We start from the raw sequence: 12,060 nt of genomic DNA on the forward strand, positions 1-12,060 counted from the left end.
ACCAGGAATTTAAGTCTGGTTCAATATTAGGAAAACTATTAGGATAACTGACTATATAGTAATAACAAAACCAACAGAAATCATAGCTTTTAACAAAATACAGCATCCATTCCTATTAAAAACACCAGAGAGCATAGAAATACATGAAGCTTCCCTTAAAATCCTTAAATCTATTTAAAACCAGCAGTAAGCATTACCTGATATGAGGACATGTTAGAAGCTTTCCCAGTATTATCAGGAATGAAACAATGATGTCCATTATCATCAATATTATATTAGAAATGTTAGCTTTGCTAATAAATGAAGAAAAAGAAATTGAAGGAATTAGAACAAGCAGTGAGGAAACAAAACTATCTTTGCAGCAGACAATTCTGGAGAAACTTTAAAAATTGAAATGATTAATAACTTTAGCAGGATATAAAGTAAACCTACACAAGTCATCGTTTCTAACCAACAAAACCTAGCAGCAAGAGGTAGAAACAGAAATTCCATTTAAGATAATGATAGACAATGTAAAATATCTGGGAATCTACTTGCCAAGACAAATTCAAGAACTATGTGAACATATTTTAAAAAAACTTTAAACACAAAGTCAGATCTAAACAACTGGGAAAATATCAGTTTCTGAGTCATGGGTAGGCCTAACTAATATAATAATTCAGCGTCATACTAATCAAATGACTAAAAATTATTATACACAGCTAGGAAAATAACTAATTTAATTTAGAAGGTCAAGAAAATCAAGGGAAATAATGGAAAAAAGTGCAAAGGATGATGGCTTGGGCATACCAGATCTAAAACTACATTATAGAACAACAATCACAAAACTATTTGGTAATGGCTATAAGTGATGGATTTGGAATAGGAATAGTCCATGACTATACAGACTCCAGCTTCTGGAATAAAAATTCATTATTTGACAAAAATTGGGAAAACTGGAATATAGTATTGCAGTAATTGGCAAAGACCAACATCTCACATTATGTAACACCATATGGTCAAAATGTGTACATGATTTAGAAATCAGGAGAGCAAAGAATAGTTGACCTGTTAGATCTGTGAAGAAAAGAATTTATGACTAAGAGAATATGAAATATAAAATGGATAATTTTGATTATAAGTTAAGTTTTTACATAAAACCACGTAACCAAGATTAGAAAGCAGAAAGATGGGAAACAATTTTTACAACTTGCGTTTCTGATAAAAAGGCATGGCTTTTAAAATACATATAGAATTGAGTCAAATTTATAATACTACAAGTCATTTCTCAATTGATAAAATGATCCAAGAATATAAATGGGCAGTTTTCAAATGAAGAAATTAAAATCATATGGAAGAAATTATAGTCATGTAGAAAAATGCTCTAAATCACTATTGATTAGAGAAATGCAAATTAAAACTGTGAGGGACCACCTCATACCTTTCAGATTGGCTAATATGACAGAAAAGGAAAATGACGTTAGAAAAGATGTGGAGAAACTTGGAACATAATACATGGCTGGTAGTCATTCTGGAGAGCAATTTGGAACTCTGCCCAGAACTGTCAAAACTATGCATACTCTTTGATCCAAGCAGTATCACTGCTGAGTCTGTATCCCAAGGAGATAATAAAAGAAAGGAAAGGACCTACATAAGCAGAAATATTTGTGGCAGCCCTTTTTGTAGTGGCAAGGAACTGGAGAATGCCTAAATAAATTGTGGTATATGAATGTTATGGAATATTATTGTTCTGTAAGAAATGACCAGCAGGATGATTTCAGAAAGGCCTGGAGAAACTTACATGAACTGATGCTGAATGAAGCAAGCAGAGCCAAGAGACATTGTACACAGTAATAGCAACTGTGCAATAATCAGTTACAACAGACTTAGCTCTTCTCAGCAATACTATCCAAGACGATTCCAAAAGAGTTAGGTTGAAAAATACTATTCACACCCAGAGAAAGAACTATAGAGTTTAAATGCAGATCAAAGCATGTTATTTTCACTGTTTTTATTGTTTATGTTTTTCATGTTTCTGTTCATTTTTTCTACTATAACATGAAATCATATGGAAATACATTTACATGATCACACATGTATAACCTATATTAGACTGCTATTGGAGGAGGGGATGGGAAGAAGGGAGAAAAAAAATAGGAACCAAAATTTTTATTTAAAAAATGTTGAAAACTTATCTTTTCATGTAATTAGAAAAAATAAAATGCTCTTAAAATTATCTTTCATGGAGTTTTCTTGACAAAGATATTGGTGTGGCTTGCCATTTCCTTTTCAGTAGATTAGGGCAAACAGAGGTTAAGTCAACTTGTCCCCATCACACAGGTAGTGAGTGTCTGAGACTGGATTTGAATTCATCAGATCTTTCTGATTCCAAATATACAGTCTATCCACCTAACTACCTACAATAAATATCAGAGCCAAGTAAAATAAATTCCCAGGCTGTCCATGTTTAAAAAAAAAAAAAAAGTTTCAATTTGTATTCTGAGTCCATCACCTCTCTGTCAGGAGGTGATTAGCATGCTTCTTCATTGATCATTGTATTGATCAATTAAGTCTTTCAAAGTTGTTTGTCTTTATAATATTTTTATCATGTAAACTGTTTTCCTGGATTTGCTCTTCTTTGCTGGGCATCAATTCATATAAATCTTCCCCAGTTCTTCTGAAATCCTCTTTTTTTTTTTTTTATCATTTCTTATAGCAAAGAAGTATTATATTACATCTATATACAATATTTTGTTGAGGCTTTCCTCAAGTGATGGACTCTCCAGTTCTTTGCCACAACAAATAAAGCTGCTATAAAAATTCATGAAGAGACTTGTCTGAACAAGCCCAGATTAATATGGAGGCACTCTATATTTCCTATCATGATGAGGGCCTCTTTTGACAGGCTGTGTAGCCTGAAGAGACTATGTCTTTCAATTAGCTAGACTGAGATAATCAGCAGTCTTTGCCTGCATGTTCTTTACCGTAGCACATAGAGAGAAAAGATCAAAATTTCCCCATAATGTGTTACTATGAACTGAATGGCTAAATGAATGAATGGTGAAGGACTTCCCCTGCTCTTCCTCTAGCCTTTACCCCAACTCCTAGAAAAAGGCCTAGGGATGATGTTTTTGTCGTTTCATTTGCCCTCAGTTTTAGGTACCAGTGGTGATCACCATTGGAGCCACCAGATATGGGAGCGGGAGCCATAGTAACTTTGAATCCAATATTGCAGGCAGAATGGGGCAACTAATCAGCCCAGCAAAGGAAGCCCAGAGAGGCCAGGGTGCCTGTGTCCTAAGCCTGAAGGGGAATTTGGACTTGGAACTGTTCTCTACAGGAACCAAACCAAACTGTGAACCTAAATCCACCCCCACTAAATCAGAGATTGAGATGGTTTAAGAAGGGAGGAGATTAAATCCCACTTGTTGGGGAAGTATATTTTATATTTGCTAATATTCCTTTGAAAAGATAATCTGTTAGTTTGGGGTACAAAGACCTCCCCCATACATGAAGGGAACACCTCTGGTGGGGGGCTAGAATCCATGGTGTAAAGATTTAATGTTCTAAAACCCTCTTAAAGATAACTAAAGAACCCTGGGGAGGAGTGAAAAACAATATATCTGGACTTTGTGGTAGTGAGGGCTAGGGTGATCAGTGTTACGTATTTTTGTACATATGGGTCCTTTTCTTCATTCTTCATTCTCTTTGGGAATATATCTATATCTATCTATATATATATATATATATAACATATCTATATAATAATATATATAATATCTATACACATTTTAACAATAAGCTTTATTAAAGTTTCAATTGATTTTCCAAAAGGGCTCCAATAATTCACAACTCCTTCAAGAGAGCACTTAAGTGTTGTTTTCCTTCAGTCCCTCCAACATTTGTCACTTTCCTTTTTGGTCAACTTTGTCGATCTGATGGGTATAAGGTAGAGTCTCAAAATTGCTTTAATTGGCATTTCTCTAGTTATTGGAGATTTGGAGCATTTTTCCATTTAATCATTTTTTTGGATTTCTTGCTTAGAAAATTGCTCATTCATGTCATTTGACCATTTTATAAGTTAGGGAATGATTCTTATTCTTATAAATGTGAATCAATTCTTCATATGTTTAGAAGTAAAACTTTTATCAGGAAAATTGGCTTCAAATTTTATTTCTCTCATTTTCATAATTTTATCTGCATTGGCTTTATAAAAAAACCTTTTTAAGTTTAAGTAATCAAAATTGTCCATATATCATCTTTAATCCTTTCTGTCCCTTCTCTAGTCATGAACTTTGTCCCTTTTCCATAGTTTTGAAAGGTTATATGGACTATATAGCTATACAAATCAAACATTTACTGACAAGTCATAATTTCGCAACTTCTACATTTAATTATGTGACCTCATATAGGGTCTTTATGATGTTAACTTTTATGTCTTAATTAAGGAATCAAATTTAGAGCTTATCTTGGCATAAGCTGGACTACAAATTTCTGAAAGAATACTTTCTAGATGAGCACTTATTTTTGTTGATATTTTCTTTATTAAATCATATGTCTTGACAGTAATTTATTATGAATTCCCAAATTTTTATTATGAATACTTGTTTTAATTTTTTTTTTGTTAAATTTTACGTTCTGAACTTTCTTCTTCTCTTCTCCTTACTCCCCACTTTCCAAGGCCATCATTTGACATAGACACAGACACGCTCACACATATATATCCACACCCACACATTCTGTACTATATATATTTCTATTTATCAGTTCTTTCTCTGGAGGTAGACCACACCTTCCTTCAGAGGTCCTTTGTATTGGTGTGTGTATAATACTCAGGATAACTTAGTCTGACTTGCCTGACATTGTGTCTAAATGTGTATGCCATATTAAAAGGGAGGATGTGTATTTGTGCCATTTTACTAGCAAGGCAGGTTACAGTTACATCTGGCCAGCCTTCTTCTTGCCTTGAATCATCTTTTTTCCTCTAGGTCTCTGTCTGATAACTCTGGACCCCTTAACAGCTCACCCAAATTTGGTGATATCTGAAGATCGAACCAGTGTGTGGCATGGTGATGTTAAGCAGATGATTCCTGACAATCCAGAGCGGTTTGACTCAAGTGTGGCAGTGCTTGGTATAGAAGGCTACACCAATGGAAAATGGTACTGGGAGGTAGAAGTAGCCAGGAAAACCAAATGGACAGTGGGAGTGGTCAGAGAATCAATCAATCGGAAAGGCTGTTGTCCTCTGACTCCTATGGATGGTTTCTGGCTCCTTCGCCTAAGGAACAGTATTGAGCTAAAGGCTCTAGATGTGCCTTCCTTTGGTATGGTGCTGCAAAACACCCTTAGCAAGGTGGGAATATATTTGGATTATGACGGGGGACAGGTGTCCTTTTATAATGCTGAAGATATGAGTCACATATATACCTTCAGCAGCACCTTTACTGAAAAACTATTCCCCTACTTCTGCCCCTGCCTGAATGATTCTGGAGATAACATAGAGCCACTGAGCATCATTCATCCCTTTGGCATAAGCTCAGACAAACAGTAATGCTGCTTTGTTGATTCAGAGCTTTATTAAAGGTACTGATGCAGTTTCTTGGATTCATGACTCATTTCTTCAGCCTTCTTGTCGACCCACTTAATTGGAACCACAGTAAACAACTAAAGTAGAAACCTGTCAAGTTAGGTTTTAGTTTCACTGTTTTAACTTTACTTGACAATTTTATTGTAATCAGAAAATATCAAAGCTAAAAGGGTCTTCAGGTCATATACTTCAATCCATTATCATAAATTCCTATGGCTGAATACATACAGAATACATACATAAAGAAAAAATGGTTATTCAGTTCTAACTTGATCTCTAGTGAGAGGTAATGAATTACCTCCTGAGGTAGCCTATTTAACATAGCTAATTGTTGAGAAATGTGTCCTTGTATTAAGCCAAACTTAATGAGCTGATTTTCAATGAGTCCATTTTATTCTTTTGGGTTTTATAAGATGTAGGCCTCAATATCTTTTTAAATAATATTTTATTTTTCCAATTACATGTAAAGACAGTTTTCAACATTAATTTTTAAAGATTTTTGAGTCCCAATTTTTTCCCCCTCCCTCCCTTACTTTCCTACTCCCCTAGACAGTAAGCAATTTGATATAGGCTACAAATATACAATCATTTAAAACATTTCCATATTGATCATGTTGTGAAAGAAAAATCAGAACAAAGGGGGGAAATGATGAGAAAAAAAAAAGCAAACAGCAACAAAAGAGTGAAAATGGCACACTCTGATCCACATTCAGTCTCCATAGCTCGCTCTCTAGATGCAGATGGCATTTTCCATTCAAAGTTTATTGTAATTGTCTTGGACAGTGAATTGCTAGAAGAGCTAAGTCTATCACACTTGATCATCACATAATCAATCTTGTTATTATATACAATGTTCTCCTTGTTCTGCTCATTTCACTCAGCATCAGTTCATGTAAGTCTTTCCAGGCTTTTCTAGAATCAGCCTAGTCATCATTTCTTATAGAACAATAATATTCTAATATATTCATATGCTATAACTTATTAAGCTAATCCCCAATCAATATCTTTTCAATTTCCAATTCCTAGCTACCACAAAAAGAACTACTACAAACATTTCTGCTTATGTAGATGTTTTTCCCTCTTTTATGATCTCTTTGAGTTACAGACCCAGTAGTGATACTGCTGGATCAAAGGATATGCACAGTTTTATGGCTTTTTAGTTCCAAATTCCTCATCAAAATGGCTGGAATAGTTCACAACTCCACCAAACAATGCATTAGTGTCCCAGGTTAACATTCAGTTTAAAAAAAATTTTTGTTCCAAATTTTCTCCTACCCTGCCTTCCCCCATCCTAAAAAAAAAAAAAGGTAAAAAATAGTATATGCAGTAATGTGTCATGTTATAAAAGAAAAATTAAGATCAAAAGGAAAAAAACATGAAAAAGTTACTGAAAATAGTATGCTTCTATCTGTTTTCAGACTCCACCAGTTCTTTTCCCTGGATATGGATATCATTTTTCATCATGAGTCTTTTGAAATTGTATAAACCTCAATATCAAAGAAAGGCTGCTTCCCCCTTTATTATCACTGAGGCAAGTGATCTCTTGAGTTTCATGACACTATAGGTACATCTTTAAAGAGATATGTGGCCCACAAGTTGATAAAATTTAATTTTAGGGCACTTTCTCACTTTCACTTTTCATGTATCCTCAAACACTCAGTGCCTTCTGGCAAAACTCAGTGCCTGCCTTCCCTTCTCTCTTTCTTCTTCTCTTTTCCCCCCATAAAAACACTATATAACATTCTACCTGGGCCTAGACAATGCCTCTATCGTCCAAATTTTCTTTTTATTGTCCACTGGACCATTCCTAATGTTACCTTTCCCTAAAATAACAACAAAATCCCCCACATAAAAATTTAAATCTCTTTAGTTCTATCTGAAAAGGTACTCTGAGTCTAAATTTCATAAAGATAATTGTTAACTGATCTTTTAATACTTATTTTTAAAAAGGATCAAGGGTTCTGATAAAGATCTAATTTCTAAAATATATAGAGAATTGACTCAAATTTAAAATGCAAGCCATTCTTAAATTGGTAAATGGTCAAAGGATATGAACAGACAATTTTCAGATAAAGAAATTAAAACCATTTCTAGTCATATGAAAAAGTGCTCTAAATTAACTTGAATAAAGAAGGCAAATTAAGACAACTCTAAAGTACCACTATACACCTCTCAAATGGGCTAGGATGACAGAAAAGATGATAAATGTTGAAGGGGATAGGGGAAAATTGGGGCATTAATACATTGTTAATGGAATTGTGAACTGACCCGACCATTCTGGAGAGCAATTTGGAACTATGACCAAAGAGCTATAAAACTGAATATCCTTTGATCCATCAATGTGTGTACTGGTTCTGTATCCCAAAGAAATCATAAAAGAGGGAAAAAGACTCACATGTGGAAAAATGTTTGTGGCAGCCCTTTTTGTAGTGGTAAGGAACTGGAAATTGAATGGATACCCATCAATTGGAGAATAGCTGAATAAGTTATGAGATATTAATGTTATGGAATATTATTGTTCTGTAAAAAGTAATCGGCAGGATGATTTCACAGAGGCCTGGAAAGACTTACAGGAACTGATGTTATGTGGGATCGACATAGACCATCTCAGAGAACTGACCCCTGCCACATTTGAGGCAACAGTTCCAGGAACCCCCCTCCCTTGCCTTGCTTAATCTAGTACAAACTATTTTGTAATCTATAGTCCCTCTGTTCTTTTATCCTGGGGATGGACCAAGGCAGGCACAACTGTGGCCCAAGATGTGATAAAGTTTTAAGGTATAAAAAACCCCTGTTCTTTTGCCTGTCCTTTGCCTCACTCCATTAGACTATGCTGACGGATACAATACCCTTTTTCTACAGAAAGTGAATAAACTGCTTTCTGCTCTAGCTCAGAGAAAGGTCTATCAGAATTATTTTAGGTTGGTGGTCACTGTCCCACGCAGTTTTCTGGGGACTCATCCAGGATTTGCTCTCTCACTGGCAACTCTCTCTCCTCACTCCCAAAGGCAGACGCCTATTGGGAGAGCAGCCTGATAGTCTTTGGACTTGATGGGGGAGATCCCTGTGGGAAAAGTAGGAGCCTGAAGATAAGGATTCGCCAGAGCAGAAACCAGAAGAAGCTCCAACAAACTAAAAAGAGGAAAAGCCTAGTTGGTAGTGAGAGGAATGTTTATACAAGGTATATGTAGTACCCTGGTAGGACAGCTGAAAGGGGTCCCTGAAAGGAGCAGCACCTAGTAAGCCTTTCCAGGTGATTGAGGGAAGGGGTCAACTCCTTTGTAATTGGCATCCAATAATAAATGGAACATGAACCTAAGAAACAAAATGAAAATTGGGTGAGTCCCCTAGGTGTAAGCTAGGAGGACATACTATTTGGCCCAAGTATATAACCTCTGAGGATTAGGTATGCCAAAAGTTAAAATCATATGTAAGGGATTTAAAAGCAGTATATGGGTGTGTCTGTGCTTTGTCTTTAATGTTTTTCTCAGCTGAATTACAAAGTAAAAGAAACGGCCATTTTGGGATTTAAAGGTGCTTGTAATGCATCTTGATGCAAAGTAAACTCAAATTTTTTTAAGCTTTCAAGCTTCTCTCCCTAGAAAGTACTGAGAATGATCAGGGTCACTGCGTGTGGACTTATGTCCAGTACAGATTCTCCAAAGAATGGTAGGCACCCCCAAAACCTCATGCTCTGAAATCAGCCTCAGTTTCTCTGTAGATGAATCCCTACGTTCCCCAATCCCCAGAGTCTCAACTTCAGGGTTCTGTAAAAGGGTGTGATTTATCTCCACTTGGGAACAGTTGTTCATAGGGTAGAATACAAAATTTAAGGGGGAAGATAGGAACCATTGCCATTTTGTTCCCAGGGGCCTGTGTGTCTTATCTCTGGTGTCAAATAGTTTACTGCTATTTCAAACATCTTGGACAGTCTAGAAGAATAAAGTTTTTGAGGGGGAAGAAAAGTTTTCTTCCAAAAATGTGACCTAAATTACTATATGTTTAAATTTAAATGGTATATGATAGAATTATTTTCAATTATTTATTTGGGAATAAGATTTTAGAAATATTTGTGTATTATTATTGTAGCATTGCTACTAGAAATTTAAATCTGTATTTGATTTGAAGTTGAAAAAAAAGGTTATTAAAACAAAGTTCTCTAGTAACTTGCCTAAAGAGGTCACATGTTTCTATCTCCTAAATAGATAAAATATGTTGCTTTCTAAATTGCATATTGAATAATTTGTAAAAATTATGAGCTATGCTTTAAAATTTAGTCAGCTCTGCTGGACATATGTATGTTTTATGAAATTTGGTCCAAAATTATTTAGATTTTAAAAAGATGAACAAGATAGATTAGTTTGCCAAAGAAATTGATAGTCTGAATGGAACATCTAGTTAGAATCTAAAGTATTGATTTTAAAAATAATTTTTCTCAATTGATATGTATTTGTTAAAATTGGAAACTTGACTGTAAATTACATAAGGATTCCTATCTATTTTTGTGACAAGTTATAGACAAATAGACATTATATAGCTTATGAAAATTGTGAAATTGCTAATTAAGTTATTTGAGATTATTGTCATAATATTGAAACCTAAAATTGTTAAAGATTATTGATATGATAGGTTATTGCAGAGAGGAGTAGATGTTTTGGCTGACACCAAAAGATGTGGTTTCAGGACCTAAAAATGGAGGGATAGAATAAACACCAGGAATGGTAAAAATGAAATAGATGGGAGAGCGGTTTTAATAAGAATGTTGGAAAGAGCAAGTTCCACTATTGCCAGGAAAAAGGAAACACCCCATGAAGTTGGTGCATGCTAAAACCTGAAAGGGTTAACTATAAGATGTGGGATCAGAAAGCACAGTGGAGTTAGAAAAGACATCACATCAAGTGGGATAAGGAGAAAGGGAAAGATCTGTTGGCTTGAGAAAAGGTGAAGGTTTAGCCCCTTTTCCCCTATTGGGTGTGGCTGCTGCTTAGAAGTGAGAGAACAAACCCACTTATTGGAGCTCACCCCCTCCTTACTTCTGCCATCCCCGCTTGCTGGTTAGATGAAATTGCTTTAACATTATTTTTATTGATTAAAAGAAAACACCATAGACATGTTGTTAATAACTGAATGTTTTTATTTTTCAAGTCTGTGGTTGTTTTAAGGCAAAGAAATTTGAGATGCTATGTCAAAGGTTGTACCGCTTAGCAATGAAAGGAACCTCTAAGAGAAGTTTGTTAGATTTCTGGTTAACTGCAAATTCTCTGAAAGTGGTTATTTCAAAACCCATTCAGCAAATTATGGTTTCATTGTTTAATGAAAATTCTTGCTCTTGGCACATGGAATAGATTAAGATTTAAAACCTGATTAGTGAAACTTGCTATTGAGATTTAATCTCTCAGGATTATAACTATTATAGTTTTGAGTTCTGAATTTGGGAATGATTATCTGATGAATTATTAAACTAGTATTCTACCATTTGAGAACTGAATTGGCTAAAGTGGGATTGTTACCACATGATTAGTTGTCAAACTGTACCCTCAGCCTGAGGATCAGTTTGATGCTATCATAATCATGCTTCTGCTTTTCCTCTTACAGCAAATTTCTATCATCAGAAAGTGGTAAATAGAAATCATAAGTGCAGATCAAGTATGTGATATTTTGCTGTTTTCGATCTGAAAACACATAATCATTATATCTTATAATTAAGTAAATGATTATTTGGCCTGGTCATCTATCTGTTGCTAGATGTATGTGTCTGTATGAAATAATGTCTTTAAGAACCTTATGTAAATGTAAAAACAATTGATACAACTGTCTGTGAGACCAGTTATTTTATTATTGAAAGTGAAGCTGAAATATCTTTCATTTTTTAGAGAAGAAGATTTTAGTGTGGCTAAGTTTTCTTAGAGGGGTACAACTTATGGAATGTTTTGTTACATTTTATAATTTATAGAAAATTTATAGAAATCTGAATGGTTTTTAAATACTTTCAGGCCAGTTTCTAATCCCAGAGCTAAGTAGTGGAATTTAAAGCCTACAATAGACTACAAAGGCTCTTGTGAAATCTATTTTCACTGGTCTCAGGCTAGCAGCCCAAGTGACTCCTAAAAGTGCCACTGAACTCTCTTCTCCTGAAACCTATTCAGTTATAGGGATAGTGTGGGTGTGTATGTGTTAATCTCTCTATCTCAGTATCCTGTTTTTGATAAATGAGACCTGTTAATAAAGGATTTTGTGAATATCTCTGTTATTCTATTAGGATTCCCCCTTTCTGAAAATTGCTTTTGAGATATAACATAGTTTCTAAAAAGGTGATGATACCTAACTATTTGCAGAAACATCAGGTAAAATATAAGCAGACCTCCCAAGAATGAGGGTTCTGCTCTTTGTACTCATTCTCTCTCTAGTGCTCTTAGGTTTGTTTTCTTCTAGGCTTTCAGCAATTCACCTTGAAATGACCAGCACTAGACAGTTGTATTGACTAGTTTAAAGGG

The 12,060-nt window shown here is 34.8% G+C and overlaps 1 protein-coding gene across 8 annotated transcripts in view; it reads left to right on the top strand.

Annotated features, from left to right (window-relative positions):
- Positions 1–5,583, top strand: part of TRIM69 (tripartite motif containing 69) — a 38,731-nt gene extending 33,148 nt beyond the window's left edge. For all 8 annotated transcript variants that reach the window (XM_074289523.1, XM_074289526.1, XM_074289521.1 and 5 more), the window contains one exon: positions 4,968–5,583. In XM_074289523.1, coding sequence (XP_074145624.1) covers positions 4,968–5,530 — 563 coding nt within the window. In that variant the 3' untranslated portion in view covers positions 5,531–5,583. The remainder of the gene's footprint in view (positions 1–4,967) is intronic.
- The last annotated feature ends 6,477 nt before the right edge of the window (positions 5,584–12,060 follow it).

The sequence above is a fragment of the Sminthopsis crassicaudata genome, chromosome 2, assembly GCF_048593235.1.
Source record: "Sminthopsis crassicaudata isolate SCR6 chromosome 2, ASM4859323v1, whole genome shotgun sequence".
Lineage (NCBI taxonomy): Eukaryota > Metazoa > Chordata > Mammalia > Dasyuromorphia > Dasyuridae > Sminthopsis > Sminthopsis crassicaudata.